At 58.1% G+C, this 18,576-nt stretch overlaps 1 protein-coding gene across 1 annotated transcript; it reads left to right on the top strand.

The window, feature by feature from the left end:
• Positions 1-7,586: 7,586 nt before the first annotated feature.
• NDUFA4L2 (NDUFA4 mitochondrial complex associated like 2) lies at positions 7,587-17,887 on the top strand. Its single transcript, XM_071456165.1, has 4 exons — positions 7,587-7,711; positions 12,165-12,253; positions 14,798-14,858; positions 17,681-17,887. The coding sequence occupies exons 1-4, from the start codon at positions 7,655-7,657 to the stop codon at positions 17,735-17,737; spliced, it is 264 nt and encodes an 87-aa protein (XP_071312266.1). The 5' UTR covers positions 7,587-7,654; the 3' UTR covers positions 17,738-17,887.
• Positions 17,888-18,576: the final 689 nt, after the last annotated feature.

Consider the following 18,576-nt stretch of genomic DNA (forward strand, 5'->3'; position numbering starts at 1 on the left):
GACGGCCCCGGTTACAGCCCCGGTGACAGCCGCGGTTTCAGCCCCGGTTTCGGCCCCGGCTTCGGCCCCGGTTTCGGCCCCGGTTTCAGCCCCGGTGACGGCCCCGGTGACAGCCCCGGTTTCAGCCCCGGTTACGGCCCCGGGTTTCAGCCCCGGTTACGGCCCCGGTGACAGCCCCGGTTACAGCCCCGGTTTCAGCCCCGGTTTCAGCCCCGGTTACGGCCCCGGTGACAGCCCCGGTTACAGCCCCGGTTTCAGCCCCGGTTACGGCCCCGGTTATTGACGGCGCGGGCGGGGACGCGGCTGAGGACAATGATGGAAAAGAGAAATCGATAGCGCGGGCTGGGGCATTGTGGGGTCAGCTCCGGGAATGGCTTCACTGCCACGGCCGAGCTGAACCCCTCGGCTCCCCAGGAGCACCCCCAGATCCCCAGGAACACCCCCAGATCCCCAGGATCATCCCCAGATCCCCAAGAGCACCCCCAACTCCCCAGGAGGACCTCAAACACCCCAGGATTGCCCCCAGCTCCCAACAATCACCCCCAGATCCCCAAGAGCACCCACAACCCCCAGGAGCACCCCCAGTTCCCCAGGATCTTCCCTGGATTCCCAGGATCGCCCCCAGCTCCCCACAATCACCCCCAGATCCCCAGGAGGACCTCAAACTCCCCAGGATTGCTCCCAGCCCCCCAAGATCTTTCCTGGCTCCCCAAAACCCCCTCGGCAGCGGGGGGGAGGTGTCCCGATCTGGGGGTGTCAGTGTTTGGGGGTGTCCGGATCTGGGGGTTTCAGGGTTTGGGGGTGTCCGGATCTGGGGGTGTCAGGGTTTGGGGCTATCAAGGTCCAGGGGTTTCAGGATTTGGGGGTGTCGGTGTTTCGGGGTATCAGGGTCCAGAGGATGCAGATTCTCGGGGTTTCAGGGTTTGGGGGTGTCCGGATCTGGGGGTATCAGGGTTTGGGGGTTTCAGGATTTGGGGATGTCAGGGTTTGGGGCTGTCAAGGGTTTTGGCGGGGTCAGGATCTGGGGGTGTCAGGGTTTGGGGGTATCAGGGTTTGGAGATATCAGGGTCCAGGGGTGTCAGTGTTCGGGGTTTCAGGGTATGGGGGCGTCCGGATCTGGGGGTGTCAGGGTCCAGGGGTGTCAGAGTTTGGGGGTGTCAGGGTCCAGAGGATGCAGATTCTCGGGGTTTCAGGGTTTGGGGGTGTCCGGATCTGGGGGTGTCCGTGTTTGGGGGTGTCAGGGGTCTGGGATGTCAGTGTTTGGGGGTACCAAGTTCCGGGGCTTTCAGGATTTGGGGGTGTCGGTGTTTTGGGGTATCAGGGTCCGGAGGATGCAGATTCTCGGGGTTTCAGGGTTTGGGGGCGTCCGGATCTGGGGGTGTCGGGGTGCAGGGGTGTCAGGATCGGGGGGTATCAGGGTCCGGGGGTTTTGGGGTGTGGGGGTGTCGGTGTTTGGGGGTGTCGGTGTTTGGGGGTGTCAGGGTCCGGGGGTTTTGGGGTGTGGGGGTGTCAATGTCCGGGGGTGTCGGTGTTTGGGGGTTTTGGGGTGTGGGGGTGTCGGTGTTTGGGGGTGTCGGTGTTTGGGGGTGTCAATGTCCGGGGTTTTGGGGTGTGGGGGTGTCGGTGTTTGGGGGTGTCTGTGTTTGGGGGTGTCGGTGTTTGGGGGTGTCCGGATCCGGGGTCCCCCCGCACCCCGCTCCGTGTCTCGGCTCGGGGCTCTCCCGGTGCCGCTCCCTCGCTGATTAATGAGGCCAATTAGGCCGTTAATGACTCCTCAGTGCCGCTGCCAGCCCATGGTGATGGATGCTGCCGGGCCTGCGTGGGCGCCATCGCGGCCGTGTCGCGATCGGGGCCGTGTCGCGATCGGGACAGGAGTGAGGAGGGGGCCGTGACGTCATGGACAGCGATGACGTCACGAGGCAGGTGTGACATCACGCTGGCAGAGCCGCGGCTGCTCCCTCGTTATCGGGCCGTGCAAATCGCCACATGTCGCGATAGTGCTGCGGTGTGACGCCCATCGGTGCCCCTGGGGATGGCCGGGATCGCTCCGGGGCTGATCCTATGAGGTTACACAATTAATCCGTCCCGTTAATTACCCCTTAATTCTCCACTGAATTCCCGGCTCTTCGCTTCCTGTTTGTTTGTTTGTTCGTTCGTTCGTTCGTTCGTTCGTTCGTTTGTTCGTTTGTTCGTTTGTTCGTTTGTTTGTTTGTTTTCCTCGGGATGAATTTTTTTATGGCGCTTTCCATCGTGCCAAGACAAAATCCCCTGGGGTTGTAGGATTGCCTGGGGTTGTAGGGCCCTGGGATTGTAAGATTGCCTGGGATTGTAGAATTCCCTACAATTGTAGGATTTCCTGGGATTGTAGGATTGCCTGGGGTTGTAGGATTCCCTACAATTGTAGGATTGCCTGGGGTTGTAGGGTTCTCTGGGGTTGTAGGGTTCCCTGGGGTTGTAGGATTTCCTGGGGTTGTAGAATTCCCTACAATTGTAGGATTGCCTGGGATTGTAGGATTCCCTACAATTGTAGGGTTCCCTGGGATTGTAGGGCCCTGGGACTGTAGGGTTCCCTGGGATTGTGGGGTTCCCTACAATTGTAGGATTCCCTGGGGTTGTAGGATTCTCTGGGGTTGTAGAATTCCCTACAATTGTAGGATTGCCTGGGGTTGTGGGATTGCCTGGGAATTTTACGATTGCCTGGGGCTGTAGGGTTCCCTACAATTGTAGGGTTCCCTCAGGTTGTAGGGCCCTGGGGTTGTAGGATTCCCTGGGGTTGTAGGATTTCCTACCTTTGTAAGGTTCCCTGGGATTGTAGGATTTCCTACCTTTGTAGGGTTCCCTGGGGTTGTAGGGTTCCCTACAATTGTAGGGTTGGGAGGGCTCTGGGGGGGGTTGTGGCTTTGTCCCATGGGATGGGGACAGGGGGGATTTGGAGCCGTTCCATGGGGATCCAGAGGGGTCTGGGGGAGCTGGGATTTCACTCCAAGGCTTTGTGGATCTGGAAGGTCTGGAGGAGCTGGGATTTCACTCCAAGGTTTTGTGGATCTGGAAGGTCTGGAGGAGCTGGGATTTCACCCAAAGGTTGTGTGGATCATCAGGAGAGGTTTGGAAGGGCAGGAATGTGACCCAAGGGTTGTGTGGACCCAGAGGGGTCTGGAGGAGCTGGAACTTCCACCCTGTGCCATGGGATGGGGACAGGGGGGACTTGGGGCCGTTCCGTGGGGACTGGGAGGGATTTGGAAGGGCAGGAGCTTGACCCAAGGGTTGTGTGGATCTGGAAGGATCTGGAGGATTCCGTTGGATTTGTGGGTCTGGGGGGATCTGTGGATTCGATCCATTGCCTGTGGCAATCTGGAAGCACCTGAAGGGGCTCTGTGGACTTTTCCCGTTGGATTTGTGAATCAAGAGGGATCCAGGGGGGATCTGTGATTTTTCCCATTGGATTTATGGATCTGGGGGGGCTCTGTGAATTTTTCCCATTGGATTTATGGATCTGGATGAATCCAGGGGGGTTCTGTGAATTTTCCCCATTGGATTTATGGATTTAATGGGGGTCTCTGTGGATTTTCCCCATTGGATTTATGGACCTGGATGAATCCAGGGGGGTTCTGTGAATTTTCCCCATTGGATTTATGGATCTGGGGGGGCTCTTTTCCCATTGGATTTATGGATCTGGGGGGGCTCTGTGGATCCGGGGGGGCTCTGTGAATTTTTCCCATTGGATTTATAGAACTGGATGAATCCAGGGGGGGCTCTGTGGATTTTCCCCATTTTGTTTATGGATCTGGGGGGGCTCTGTGGATCCAGGGGGGGCCTCTGTGGATTTTCCCCATTGGATCTGTGGATCCAGGGAGACTCTGTGAATTTTCCCCACTGGATTTATGGATCCAGGGGGGCTTTGTGGATCCAGGGGGGCTCTGTGGATTTTCCCCACTGGATTTATGGATCCAGGGGGGGCTCTGTGGATTTTCCCATTGGATTTATGGATCTAAGGGGCCTCTGTGAATTTTTCCCATTGGATTTATGGATTTAATGGGGGTCTCTGTGAATTTTTCCCATTGGATTTATGGACCTGGATGAATCCAGGGGGGGCTCTGTGAATTTTTCCCATTTTGTTTATGGATCCAGGGGGGCTCTGTGGATCCAGGGGGGCCTCTGTGGATTTTCCCCATTGGATTTATGGATCATGGGGGAGCTCTGTGGATTTTTCCCATTGGATTTATGGATCCAATGAGGGGCTCTGTGGATCCAGTGGGGGCCTCTGTGAATTTTTCCCATTGGATCTGTGGATCCTGGGGGGCTCTGTGGATTTTCCCCATTGAATTTATGGACCTGGATGAATCCAGGGGGGGGTTCTGTGGACTCTTCCCCTTGGATTTATGGATCCAGGGGGGGCTCTGTGAATTTTCCCCATTGGATCTGTGGATCTGGGGGTACTCTGTGAATTTTTCCCATTGGATTTATGGATCTGGGGGGGCTCTGTGAATTTTTCCCATTGGATTTATGGATCTGGGGGGGCTCTTTTCCCATTGGATTTATGGATCTGGGGGGGCTCTGTGGATCCGGGGGGGCTCTGTGAATTTTTCCCATTGGATTTATAGAACTGGATGAATCCAGGGGGGGCTCTGTGGATTTTCCCCATTTTGTTTATGGATCTGGGGGGGCTCTGTGGATCCAGGGGGGGCCTCTGTGGATTTTCCCCATTGGATCTGTGGATCCAGGGAGACTCTGTGAATTTTCCCCACTGGATTTATGGATCCAGGGGGGCTTTGTGGATCCAGGGGGGCTCTGTGGATTTTCCCCATTGGATTTATGGATCATGGGGGGCTCTGTGGATTTTCCCCATTGGATTTGTGGACCTGGATGAATCCAGGGGGGGCTCTGTGAATTTTTCCCATTGGATTTATGGATCTAAGGGGCCTCTGTGAATTTTTCCCATTGGATTTATGGATCTGGGGGGGCTCTTTTCCCATTGGATTTATGGATCCAAGGGGCCTCTGTGGATTTTTCCCATTTGGTTTATGGATCCAGGGGGGGCTCTGTGGATCCAGGGGGGGCTCTGTGAATTTTTCCCATTGGATTTACGGATCCAGGGGGGGCTCTGTGAATTTTTCCCATTGGATCTGTGGATCTGGGGGGGGCTCTGTGGATTTTTCCCACTGGATTTATGGATCCAATGAGGGGCTCTGTGTATCCAGGGGGGCTCCGTGGCTTTTCCTCTCTGCATCCACGACTCAGGAGCGACCCAGGGCTCTCCGTGGAGCCGCGGGGGGAGCCCGAGCCCCTGGCAGGCAGCAGCGAGCGCTCAGGTGCGGGCACGTCCGTGCCGAGCCGCAGCATCTCCCATTAATGAAGCACTTCATCACCGCTGCGTGCCGCGGGGGGAGCGCGGGGGGGCCCCCAATTCCCGCTGATAAATTCCCAGCGACGGCCCCGGCTCGCTGCCGGCAGCGGCAGCCGTGATTCTCCTTCATCTTGAATAATATTTGCCGAGCGCTTGGAAAATAACGAAAATAACCCAGCCCTGCTGCGGCTGCCGAACCGAAACCCCCCCCGCATCCCCGAGCCCTCCTCGGCTCCCCACTGGATCCATGAATTTTGTTGTCAGATCTGCCCAGAACCCCCCCAATAACTCCTGGATTTTGAGGTCAGGGTCCCCCCCAGATCCCTGAATTTTGTAGTGAAATTCTACCCAAAACACCCCCAATAACCCTTGGATTTTGGGGGCAGGATCCCCTCAGATCCCTGAATTTTATAGTGAAATTCTACCCAGACTCTCCCCAATAACTCCTGGATTTTGAGGTCAGGGTCCCCCGCAGACCCCTGAATTTTTTAGTGAAATTCTACCCAGACCCTGCCCATAACTCCTGGATTGTGGGGCCAGGGTACCCCCAGACTCTTAGGGTACCCCCAGACCCCTGAATTTTATAGTGAAATTCTACCCAGAACCCCCCAATAACTCCTGGATTTTGGGGGCCAGGGTCCCCCCAGACCCTTGAATTTTATAGTGAAATTCTACCCAAAACACCCCCCAATAACTCCTGGATTTTGGGGGCAGGATAGCCCCAGACCCCTGAATTTTATAGTGAAATTCTACCCAGACCCTCCCCATAACTCCTGGATTGTGGGGCCAGGGTCCCCTCAGACCCTTAGGGTACCCCCAAACCCCTGAATTTTATAGTGAAATTCTACCCAGAACCCCCCAATAACCCCTGGATTTTGGGGGCCAGGGTCCCCCCCAGACCCCTGAATTTTTTAGTGAAATTCTACCCAGAACCCCCCAATAACCCCTGGATTTTGGGGGCCAGGGTCCCCCCCAGACCCTTGAATTTTATAGTGAAATTCTACCCAGAACCCCCAAATAACCCCTGGATTTTGGGGGCCAGGGTCCCCTCAGATCCCTGAATTTTGTAGTGAAATTCTACCCAGACCCTCCCCATAACTCCTGGATTTTGGGGCCAGGGTCCTCTCATACCCTTAGGGTCCCCCCAGACCCCTGCGTACCCCCAGACCCCTGAATTTTATAGTGAAATTCTACCCAAAACCACCCAATAACTCCTGGATTGTGGGGCCAGGGTCCCCCCAGACCCCTGGGTCCCCCCAGACCCCTGAGTTTTTTAGTGCAGATCTACCCAGACCCCCAGACCCTCCCTTAAACTCCTGGATTTGGGGATGAGGGTCCCCTCAGACCCCTGGGTTCCCCCCGGAATCCCTAAATTTTATAGCCAAGGTCTACCCAGACCCCCAGACCCTCCTCATTTGGGGTGAGGGTCCCCCCAGACCCTCGATGTTCCCCCCAGGCTCCTGGCAGCTCCCTTGATCTCTGATTTTTGTGCTCATGGTTCCCCCCTTGTCTTGAGTCCTCTGAATTTTGGGGTGAGGGTCCCACCCAGGCCCTCAGGGTTCCCCTCCCAGACCCCTGGGTGTCCCCCCTGAATCCCTAAATTTTATAGTCAAGATTTACCCAGACCCTCCCTTAAACTCCTGGATTTTGGGGTGAGGGTCCAACCCAGACCCTTGAGGTGCCCCCCAGGCTCCCTAAATTTTATAGCCAAGGTCTACCCAGACCCCCAGACCCTCTCAATTTGGGGTGAGGGTCCCTCCCAGACCCTCGGGATGCCCCCAGACCCCTGAATTTTGTACTCAGGATCTACCCAGACCCCCAGACCCTCCCCTGAACTCCTGAATTTTGGGGTGAGGGTCCCCCCAGACCCCCACATTCTGTAGTGAAATCCTCCCCAGCCTCCCAGACCCTCCCCATAACTCCTGGATTTTGGGGTGAGGGTCCCTCCAGACCCTCGAGGTGCCCCCCCGGGATCCCTGAATTTTATAGCCAAGGTCTACCCAGACCCCCAGACCCTCCCAATTTGGGGTGAGGGCCCCCCCAGACCCCCACATTCTGTAGTGAAATCCTCCCCAGCCTCCCAGACCCTCCCCATAACTCCTGGATTTTGGGGTGGGGGTCCCTGCCCAGCCCCTCCAGACACCGGGATTGAGGCCGGATGAGGGCCGGGAGCGGGATTTGGTGTCCGGCCTTCCTCTTCCTCCCTCCCGGCCCTGTCCCCTCCCCTCCCTGCCCTCCCTCCCCTCCTGCCCAGCCCCGGTGCAGCCTCGCTCGGAGCTCGGCAGCGGCCGGAGCGACCCCAGCGTGGCCATGAAGGGTCCCCTGCGCGGAGGGATCTTCTCCCGCCACGTGAAACGGCACCCCGGAGTGAGTCAGCCTTCCTCCAGGGCCCCCTCATCATCATCATCATCATCATCATCATCATCCTCCTCCCAGGGAACCCCTCATCCTCCTCATCCTCCTCATCCTCCTCCCGGGACCCTCTCATCCTCCTCATCCTCCTCATCCTCCTCATCCTCCTCCCGGGGAACCCTTATCATCATCATCCTCATTCTCCTCATCCTCCTCATCCTCCTCCCAGGGCCCCCTCATCCTTCTCCTCCCAGGGACCCCTCCCTCATCATCCTCATCCTTCCTCCAGGGCCCCCTCATCATCCTCATCCTCCTCATCCTCCCAAGGAACCCCTCATCCTCCTTTTCCTCCTCCCGGGGAACCCCTCATCATCATCATCCTCATCCTTCCTGCAGGGCCCCCTCCTCATCCTCCTCCCAGGGACCCCCTCATCCTCCTCATCCTCCTCATCCTCCTCCCGGGACCCTCTCATCCTTCTCCTCCCAGGGACCCCCCCCTTATCATCCTCATCCTCCTTTTCCTCCTCCCAGGGCCTCCTCATCCTCCTCATCCTCCTCATCCTCCTCCTCCCAGGGACTCCCCCCTCATCATCCTCATCCTCATCCTGCTCCCAGGGCCCCCTCATCCTCCTCATCATCCTCCTCCCAGGGATCCCCCCCTCATCCTTCTCCTCCCAAGGATCCTCCTCATCCTCCTCATCCTCTTCCTCCTCCTCATCCTCCTCCCAGGGACCCCCCAGCTCTCTTGGACACACTGGGAGCTTCTGTTCCTTGTACTGGGATGGACTGGGACACGCTGGGAGCTTCTGTTCCTTTTTATTCTTTTTACTGGGATGGACTGGGAGCTTCTGTTCCTTTTACTGGGACAAACTGGGATACTGTTCCTTTTGCTGGGATGGACTGGGAAATGCTGGGAGCTTCTGTTCTTTTTACTGGGATGGACTGGGACACGCTGGGAGCTTCTGTTCCTTTTTATTCTTTTTACTGGGATGGACTGGGACACGCTGGGAGCTTCTGTTCCCTCGGTTTAGGGTTTTTCCATGAAGGACTTGGGGCTGAGCACTCCATTCCCAGTGCTCCCAGTCAGAGCAAACCCCAATTTATGGCTCCTCCCTAAAGGATTTGGGGCTGAACCCCCCATTTCCAGCATTCCCAGTGCTCCCAGTGCCCCTGGTCAGAGCAAACCTCGGTTTAGGGTTTTTCCATGAAGGATTTGGGGCTGAACACCCCATCCCCAGTGCTCCCAGTGCTCCCAGTGCCCCTGGTCAGAGCAAACCCCAGTTTATGGCTCCTTTCCAAAGGATTTGGAGCTGAACCCCCCATTTCCAGCATTCCCAGTGCTCCCAGTGCCCCCAGTCAGAGCAAACCCCAGTTTATGGCTCCTCCCTAAAGGATTTGGGGCTGAACCCCCCATTTCCAGCATTCCCAGTGCTCCCAGTGCCCCTGGTCAGAGCGAACTCCTATTTGTGGCTCTTCCCTAAAGGATTCAGTGCTGAACCCCCCATTTCCATTCCCAGTGCTCCCAGTCAGGGCTGAGCCTCGGTTTGTGGCTCCTCCCTATAAGTTTCGGTCCTGGGCACCCCATTTCCAGCATTCCCAGTGCTCCCAGTATGGCCCAGTTCCCACCCAGCAGTGCCCAAACCAGGCTGGATGCTGGCACCACCCCTGGGTCCATTCCTCTCACCGTCCCTGGCACCACCCCTGGTACAATCCTGGCACAATGGCACCATCCTGGCACCATCCTTGGCACCATCCTGGCACCATCCTGGCACCATCCTTGGCACCATCCCTGGACCACCTTTGGCACCTTCCTGGCACCATCCCTGGCACCATCCCTGGTACAATCCTGGCACAATGGCACCATCCTGGCACCATCCTGGCACCACCCCTGGGTCCATCCCTGGCACCACCCGTGGCCCCGGGAGCTGCCGCGGCTCCCGCAGCCCGTTCGGGGCTCTCTCGCCATCTGCCGCCGCCGCCGTCTGGGTAATTAACGCCTGGCAGTAATTAGCGGCAGGACAATTAGAGGCTGCCAAGGCGCAGGTGCCAGCGGTGGAGCCCGAGCGGAGGGGGGGATGTGGTGCGGACAGACAGACAGACAGACAGACGGACGGACGGACGGACGGACGGACGGACGGACGGCACCACAGCAATTACAAACACCCCGGACCCTCTGTGCTTTTTACACCTCAGATTTGGGGTCTCCTTTGCGCCCCCCAAATCCCTCAGGGGAAAGGCAGGAACAGAAACGCCCCGAATTTCCCCATTTTTGCAGCGAGGATGAGGCGGGGGCCTCACCCGAGGACGTGGGAAGCGCCCAGGGGGTGCCAACCCCCCCGTGCCCACCCCCTGGCAGTGCCCAGCCTCGGCTTTGGGGCATTTTTTACCCAAATCCCTGAATTTGATGCTTTGAGGGGTGGCAGGGCCGGCTCTGCTGGGGTGAATGGGGAGGGGGCTTCATTCCCACCCCCCCCGACAAAAATGTCCCCACACAGGGTGGGGGGGGGACACGGGGAGGGTCCCCTCACCTTTTGGGGGGTGGGTAAAGGTTGGGGTGTCCCGGTTGGGCTGGGGGAAGGAGCCCCGAGATCCCCTCAGGTCCTCCCAGGACCCCCAAGATCCCCTCAGATCCCCCCCAGCCCCAAATCCTCCAGGGAGGGGCCACAAACGGAGGCTCAGCCCTGACTGGGAGCACTGGGAATGGGGGGTTCAGCCCCAAATCCTTCACAGAGGAGCCACAAACCAAGGTTTGCTTTGACCAAGGGCACTGGGAGTACTGGGAATGCTGGAAATGGGGGGTTCAGCCCCAAATCCTTCAGGGAAGAACCATAAACCAAGGTTTGCTCTGATTGGGAGCACTGGGAATGGGGGGTTCAGCCCCAAATCCTTCACAGAGGAGCCACAAACCAAGGTTTGCTTTGACCAAGGGCACTGGGAGCACTGGGAGCACTGGAAATGGGGGGTTCAGCCCCAAATCCTTCAGGGAAGAACCATAAACCGAGGTTTGCTCTGATTGGGAGCACTGGGAGCACTGGGAATGGGGGGTTCAGCCCCAAATCTTTTAGAAAGGAGCCATAAAGTGACATTCAACCCTGAGCAGAGTCACTGGGAACACTGGGAGCACTGGGAGCACTGGGAACGCTGGAAATGGGGTGCTCAGCCCCAAATCCTTTAAGGAGGAGCCACAAACCGAGGTTTGCTCTGACTGGGAGCACTGGGAGCACTGGGAATGCCGGGAATGGGGCGTTCAGCCCCAAATCCTTCAGGGAAGAAGCATAAATTTGGGTTTGCTCTGACCAGGGGCACTGGGAATGCTGGAAATGGGGTGCCCAGCCCCAAATCCTTCATGGAGGTGCCACTCCTGACTGGAGTCACTGGGAATGGGGTGCTGAGCCCCAAAAGCTTTAAGGAGGAGCCACAAACCGAGGTTTGCTGTGACTGGGAGCACTGGGAGCACTGGAAATCGTGTGTTCAGCCTCAAATCCTTCAGGGATGAGCCCCAAACCACAGCTCAGCCCTGACTGGGAGCACTGGGAATGCTCGAAATGGGATCCCCAGCCCCAAATCCTTCAGGGAGGAGCCCCAAACCGCGGCTCAGCCCTGACTGGGAGCACTGGGAGCACTGGGAATGTTGGGAATGGGGCGTTCAACCCCAAATCCTTCAGGGAGGAGCCCCAAACCACATCTCGGCCTTGACTGGGAGCACTGGGAATGCCGGGAATGGGGCCTTCAACCCCAAATCCTTCAGGGAAGAAGCATAAATTTGGGTTTGCTTTGACTGGGAGTACTGGGATTCACTGGAAATGGGATCCCCAACCCCAAATCCTTCAGGGATGAGCCCCAAACCGCGGCTCGGCCCTGACTGGGAGCACTGGGATTGACTGGAAATCGGGTGCTCATCCCCAAATCCTTCAGGGAGGAGCCCCAGACCGTGGCTTGGCCCTGACTGGGAGCACTGGGAATGGATCCCCAGCCCCAAATCCTTCATGGAGGAGCCACAAACCGAGGTTTGCTCTGACTGGGAGCACTGGGAGCACTGGGAATGGGATCCCCAGCCCCAAATCCTTCAGGGATGAGCCCCAAACCACAGCTCAGCCCTGACTGGGAGCACTGGGATTGACTGGGAACACCGGCAATGCCTCCCCCATCCCCTCAGCAGCGCCAGCCGCGGGCAGCGCGGGGCTGAGAGGATCCAATTTCTCATTCCCCACCCAATTCCTCTCCAGCACGAGGCGATTTTTCCTCCTCTCTGCTTCCATTCAGTCACCCGGGCTGACAGCTCCAGCTGTAGCTCAGCATTGCTGGGCCACCTCTCCCCTGTAAATCTCCCGGGTGTCAGCTCTGCCTTGCGCTCTGCCTGATAAATATTCATTTTATTGGGGCATTTTTCAATTTTCTTTCTGTTTTTTTTTTTTTTTTGGTTTATTTTTTTTCCCTTTCTCTCTGTGTGGTTTTTTTTTTTTTGCAGCTCGTTCCTCTCATTGGCTTCATCAGCGTGGGACTGGGCAGCGCCGTGCTGTACCTGGTGAGGCTGGCACTGTACAGCCCTGATGTCAGGTATGGCTGGGCACAGCTGGGGCACAGCTGGGCACACCTGGGGCACATTTGGGGAACACCTGGGGGTCAACCTTCACTCCCAGTGTGGGGAAATGTGGGGCCAGAGGTGCCCAGGAGGCACCTGGAAAGGTTGGCACTGCACAGCCCTGATGTCAGGTATGGCTGGGCACAGCTTGGCACACCTGGGGCACACCTGGGGCACATTTGGGGAACACCTGGGGGTCATCTGGGCACATCTGGGGGTCAACCTGCACTGCCAGAGTGGGGGCCAGAGGTGCCCAGTGTGTACAGCTCAGATGCCAGGTACACCTTGAGGTGCCCTGGCACACCTGGGGCACACCTGGGTACCCCTGGGGCACACCTGGGCACCCCTGGGGCACATTTGTGGAGCACCTGGGCACACCTGGGGTTCACCTGGGTACACTTGGGGGTCAACCTGCACTGCCAGAGTGGGGAAATGTGGGGCCAGAGGTGCCCAGGGTGGCTGGCACTGCACAGCCCTGATGTCAGGTATGGCTGGGCACACCTGGGGCACACCTGGGGAACACCTGGGGGTCATCTGGGCACACCTGGGGCTCACCCCACACTCCCAGAGTGGGGGCCAGAGGTGCCCAGTGTGTACAGCTCAGATGCCAGGTACACCTTGAGGTGCCCTGGGCACACCTGGGGCACACCTGGGTACCCCTGGGGCACATTTGTGGAGCACCTGGGCACACCTGGGGTTTACCTGGGTACACTTGGGGGTCAACCTGCACTGCCAGAGTGGGGAAATGTGGGGCCAGAGGTGCCCAGTGTGGCTGGCACTGCACAGCCCTGATGTCAGGTATGGCTGGGCACACCTGGGGCACATTTGGGGAACACCTGGGGCACACCTGGGCACACCTGGGGCTCACCCCACACCCCCAGAGTGGGGGCCACAGGTGCCCAGTGTGTACAGCTCAGATGCCAGGTACACCTTGAGGTGCCCTGGGTACCCCTGGGGCACATTTGGGGAACACCTGGGCACACCTGGGGGTCACCTGGCTACACCTGGGGCTCACCCCACACTCCCAGAGTGGGGAAATGTGGGGCCAGAGGTGCCCAGTGTGGCTGGCACCGCACAGCCCAAACTCCAGGTACGCTTTGAGGTGCCCTGGGCACACCTGGGGCACACCTGGGGCTCACCCCGCACTCCCAGAATGGGGAAATGTGGGGCCAGAGGTGCCCAGGAGGCACCTGGAATGGTTGGCACTGCACAGCCCTGATGCCAGGTATGGCTGGGCACAGCTGGGGCACATTTGGGGAACACCTGGGCACATCTGGGTACACCTGGGGCTCACCCCACACCCCCAGAGTGGGGGCCAGAGGTGCCCAGTGTGTACAGCTCAGATGCCAGGTACACCTTGAGGTGCCCTGGGTACCCCTGGGGCACATTTGGAGAACACCTGGGCACACCTGGGGTTCACCTGGGTACACTTGGGGGTCAACCTGCACTCCCAGAGTGGGGAAATGTGGGAGCCAGAGGTGCCCAGTGTGGCTGGCACCGCACAGCCCAAACTCCAGGTACGCTTTGAGGTGCCCTGGGCACACCTGGGCACACCTGGGGCACAGCTGGGGTGGGTGGGGGAGCTCAGCCCATGGCCAGCCCCAGCTCCAGGGTGGGAAATCCACACACAAAGAAAAACTTCCCAGATGGAAAATTCTGCTCTTGGCAGCACCAGCGGAACTGGGAGGGAGGGAAAAGGGGGGGGGGAAGGAAAAAAGGGGGGGGGGGATGGAAAAAAGGGGGGGCAGCACGAGCTGCTCTCCCCAGGGACCCCTCCCACGGCCCTGCTGGCCTCCCCCAGCCCCTCAGGGACAGCACAGGACGCGACCAGTTTGGCTCCAGTAGAACTGGGACGGCACTGGGGGCGCTTTGGGGGGGCTCCAATGGGGCTGGGGGCGCTTTGGGGGGGCTCCAATGGGGCTGGGGGGGCTCCCATGGGGCTGGGGGCGCTTTGGGGGGGCTCCAATGGGGCTGGGGGCGCTTTGGGGAGGCTCCCATGGGGCTGGGGGGGCTCCAATGGGGCTGGGGGCGCTTTGGGGGGGTCCCATGGGGCTGGGGGCGCTTTGGGGAGGCTCCAATGGGGCTGGGGGCGCTTTGGGGGGGGCTCCAATGGGGCTGGGGGCGCTTTGGGGAGGCTCCAATGGGGCTGGGGGGGCTCCAATGGGGCTGGGGGCGATTTGGGGGGGGCTCCAAGGGGGTTGGGGGGGCTTTGGGGGGGTTCCAATGGGGCTGGGGGCGCTTTGGGGGGGGCTCCAATGGGGCTGGGGGCGATTTGGGGGGGGCTCCAAGGGGGTTGGGGGGGCTTTGGGGGGGTTCCAATGGGGCTGGGGGCGCTTTGGGGGGGCTCCAATGGGGCTGGGGGGGCTCCAATGGGGCTGGGGGCGCTTTGGGGGGGTCCCATGGGGCTGGGGGGGCTCCCATGGGGCTGGGGGCGCTTTGGGGGGTCCCATGGGGTTAGGGGGGGGTCTCTCCCCCAATCCTTGCCGGTGCTGATGTCCCCCCCCGTCACCCCCTCCCAGCTGGGACAGGAAGAACAATCCGGAACCCTGGAACAAGCTGAGCCCCACAGACCAGTACAAAGTGAGCACTGGGGGAACTGGGAGGGCTGGAAGTGGGCGGGGGGAGGCACTTTTAGGGCATTTTTAGGGTAAAAACACTCAGGAAAGGGAAAAAAAGGGGATCAGGCCTGGAGCAGAGAGCTCCAAATGTTTGTGCTTGAATTTGGGGAGGGGGCACCAAGGCCACCAAGGCTGCAGTGACACTGGGGGGACACTTTAGGGTTTCCCAGAGGCAATTTTGGGGGAGATTCAGCCACTTTTAGGGCACATTTAGGATAAAACCCTGAGTTTTCCTCATGTTTGTGCTCGAATTTGGGGAGGGGGCACTGGGTGACACCAAGGCTGCAGTGACATTGGTTATGGGGCAGGGGGTAACAAATGGGATTTTTTAGGGTTTCCCAGAGGCAATGAGGGGTGGGGAGAGGCAATTTTAGGGCATTTTTTAGGGTAAAACACTGAGTTTTCCTCAGGAAATCCTATGGAGAGGGGGATCAGCCCTGGAGCAGAGCCCCCCCCTGCCAAATCCTTGTGCTCGAATTTGGGGAGGGGGCACCAAGGCCACCAAGGCTGCAGTGACACTGGGGGGACACTTTAGGGTTTCCCAGAGGCAATTTTGGGGGAGATTCAGCCACTTTTAGGGCATTTTTAGGGTAAAACATTGAGTTTTCTTCACATTTGTGCTCGAATTTGGGGAGGGGGCACCAAGGCCACCAAGCCCAGGATGCAGTGACATTGGTTATGGGGCAGGGGGTAACAAATGGGATCTTTTAGGGTTTCCCAGAGGCAATGAGGGGTGGGGAGAGGCAATTTTAGGGCATTTTTAGGGTAAAACACTGAGTTTTCCTCATGTTTGTGCTCGAATTTGGGGAGGGGCCACCAAGGCCACCAAGGCTGCAGTGACACTGGGGGGACACTTTAGGGTTTCCCAGAGGCAATTCTGGGGGAGATTCAGCCACTTTTAGGGCACATTTAGGGTAAAAACATTCAGGAAGGGGAAAAATGGGGATCAGGCCTGGAGCAGAGCCCCCCCAAATCCTTGTGCTCGAATTTGTGTCACCAAGGCCACCAAGGCTGCAGTGACACCGGGGGGACACTTCAGGGTTTCTCAGGAGGTTGGCAGTGCATGGGGTGGGGAGGATTCAGCCACTTTTAGGGCATTTTTAGGGTAAAAACACTCAGGAAAGGGAAAAAAAGGGGATCAGGCCTGGAGCACAGAGCTCCAAATGTTTGTGCTCGAATTTGGGGAGGGGGCACCAAGGCCACCAAGGCTGCAGTGACACTGGGGGGACACTTTAGGGTTTCCCAGAGGCAATTTTGGGGGAGATTCAGCCACTTTTAGGGCACTTTTAGGGTAAAACCCTGAGTTTTCCTCACGTTTGTGCTCGAATTTGGGGAGGGGGCACCAAGGCCAGGATGCAGTGACATTGGTTATGGGGCAGGGGGTAACAAATGGGATCTTTTAGGGTTTCCCGGAGGCAATGAGGGGTGGGGAGAGGCACTTTTAGGGCATTTTTTAGGGTAAAACACTGAGTTTTCCTCAGGAAATCCCACTGAAAGTGGGATCAGGCCTGGAGCAGAGCTCCCCACATATTTGTGCTTGAAACTGGGGAAGGGGCACCAAGGCCACCAAGTGACACTGGGGGGACACTTTAGGGTTTCCCAGAGGCAATTCTGGGGGAGATTCAGCCACTTTTAGGGCATTTTTAGGGTAAAAACACTCAGGAAAGGGAAAAATGGGGATCAGGCCTGGAGCAGAGAGCTCCAAATGTTTGTGCTGAAATCTGGGGAAGGGGCACCAAGGCCACCAAGGCTGCAGTGACACTGGGGGGACACTTTAGGGTTTCCCAGAGGCAATTTTGGGGGAGATTCAGCCACTTTTAGGGCACTTTTAGGGTAAAACCCTGAGTTTTCCTCACGTTTGTGCTCGAATTTGGGGAGGGGGCACCAAGGCCAGGATGCAGTGACATTGGTTATGGGGCAGGGGGTAACAAATGGGATCTTTTAGGGTTTCCCAGAGGCAATGAGGGGTGGGGAGAGGCAATTTTAGGGCATTTTTAGGGTAAAACACTGAGTTTTCCTCAGGAAATCCCACTGAAAGTGGGATCAGGCCTGGAGCAGAGCTCCCCACATATTTGTGCTTGAAACTGGGGAAGGGGCACCAAGGCTGCAGTGACACTGGGGGGACACTTTAGGGTTTCCCAGAGGCAATTCTGGGGGAGATTCAGCCACTTTTAGGGCATTTTTAGGGTAAAAACACTCAGGAAAGGGAAAAATGGGGATCAGGCCTGGAGCAGAGAGCTCCAAATGTTTGTGCTGAAATCTGGGGAAGGGGCACCAAGGCCACCAAGGCTGCAGTGACACTGGGGGGACACTTTAGGGTTTCCCAGAGGCAATTCTGGGGGAGATTCAGCCACTTTTAGGGCATTTTTAGGATAAAACCCTGAGTTTTCCTCATGTTTGTGCTCGAATTTGGGGAGGGGGCACTGGGTGACACTGAGGGGCTGCAGTGACACTGAGGGGGCTGCAGTGACACTGAGGGGGCTGCAGGGACATTGGGGGGGCTGCAGTGACACTGAGGGGGCTGCAGTGACACTGAGGGGGCTGCAGGGACATTGGGGGGGCTGCAGGGACACTGGGGGGGCTGCAGGGACTTTGGGGGGGCTGCAGGGACATTGGGGGGGCTCCAGTGACACTGAGGGGCTGCAGTGACATTGGGGGGGCTCCAGTGACATTGGGGGGGCTCCAGGGACACTGGGGGGACTCCAGGGACACTGGGGGGGCTGCAGGGACTTTGGGGGGGCTGCAGGGACCCCCCCTGACCCCCTCCCTCCCTCCCCCCTGCAGTTTCTGGCAGTTTCCACTGACTACAAGAACCTCAAGAAGGAGCGGCCGAGCTTCTGAGCCAGCCCTGGGACGGGCTGGGCTGCGGGAGGAGCCCCCCAAAACCCCCAAAAAATCCCCCTAAAAACCCCTCCAAAATCCACAAAACCCCCCAAAAAAACCCAACCCTCAAAACCCCCCAAAAAACCCCCAAAATCCCCCCCAAAAAAACCCAAAAATCCCCTAAAAACCCCAAAACCCCCCCCAAAAAAACCCCAAAAAACCCCCAAAACCCCTCAAAAAACCCCCCAAAAAACCCCCCAAAATCCCTTAAAAACCCCCAAAAAACCCCCCCCCAAGAACCCCCAGCCCCCCCAAACCCACCCCCCAATAAAGCCCAGCCCTGGGGGCGCCCCCTCACCCTCAGCTCCTGCATTGAACCCAGCACGGGGAGGAATTGGGGGGTGGGGGCAGCCAGGTGGGTCCTTTGGGGCTTCCCAGAGTTTGGGGGGCACCAAACTGGGTCCGTTGGGGTTTTCCAGAGCCTGGGGGGGACAGCATTGGACCTTTTAGGGTTTCCCAGAGTTTGGGAGCAGCAAATTCAATCCTTTATGGTTTCCCAGAGTTTGGGGGCAGCAAATTGGATTCTTTATGGTTTTCCAAAAGCCTGGGGGCAGCAAATTGGATCCTTTAGGGTTTCTCAGAGCCTGGGAGCAGCAAATTGGATCCTTTATGGTTTTCCAGAGCCTGGGGGGCAGCAAATTGGATCCTTCAGGGTTTCCCAGAGTTTGGGGGCAGCAAATTGAATCCTTCAGGGTTTCCCAGAGTTTGGGGGCAGCAAATTGAATCCTTTAGGGTTTCCCAGAGCCCAGGAGTAGCAAACTGGATCCTTTATGGTTTCCCAGATCCTGGAAGCAGCA

This window comes from Agelaius tricolor, unplaced genomic scaffold, assembly GCF_023055355.1.
Source record: "Agelaius tricolor isolate 1412-34295 unplaced genomic scaffold, bAgeTri1.0.p SCAF_55, whole genome shotgun sequence".
NCBI classification, from domain to species: Eukaryota; Metazoa; Chordata; class Aves; order Passeriformes; family Icteridae; genus Agelaius; species Agelaius tricolor.

Excerpts from the sequence above, each read along its gene's own strand:
- NDUFA4L2 (XM_071456165.1), top strand. The coding sequence starts at position 7,655 with ATGAAGGGTCCCCTGCGCGGAGGGATCTTCTCCCGCCACGTGAAACGG. Across the intron at positions 7,712-12,164 it reads ACGTGAAACGGCACCCCGGA|CTCGTTCCTCTCATTGGCTT; the intron begins GTGAGTCAGCCT and ends TTTTTTTTGCAG. Across the intron at positions 12,254-14,797 it reads CTGTACAGCCCTGATGTCAG|CTGGGACAGGAAGAACAATC; the intron begins GTATGGCTGGGC and ends ACCCCCTCCCAG.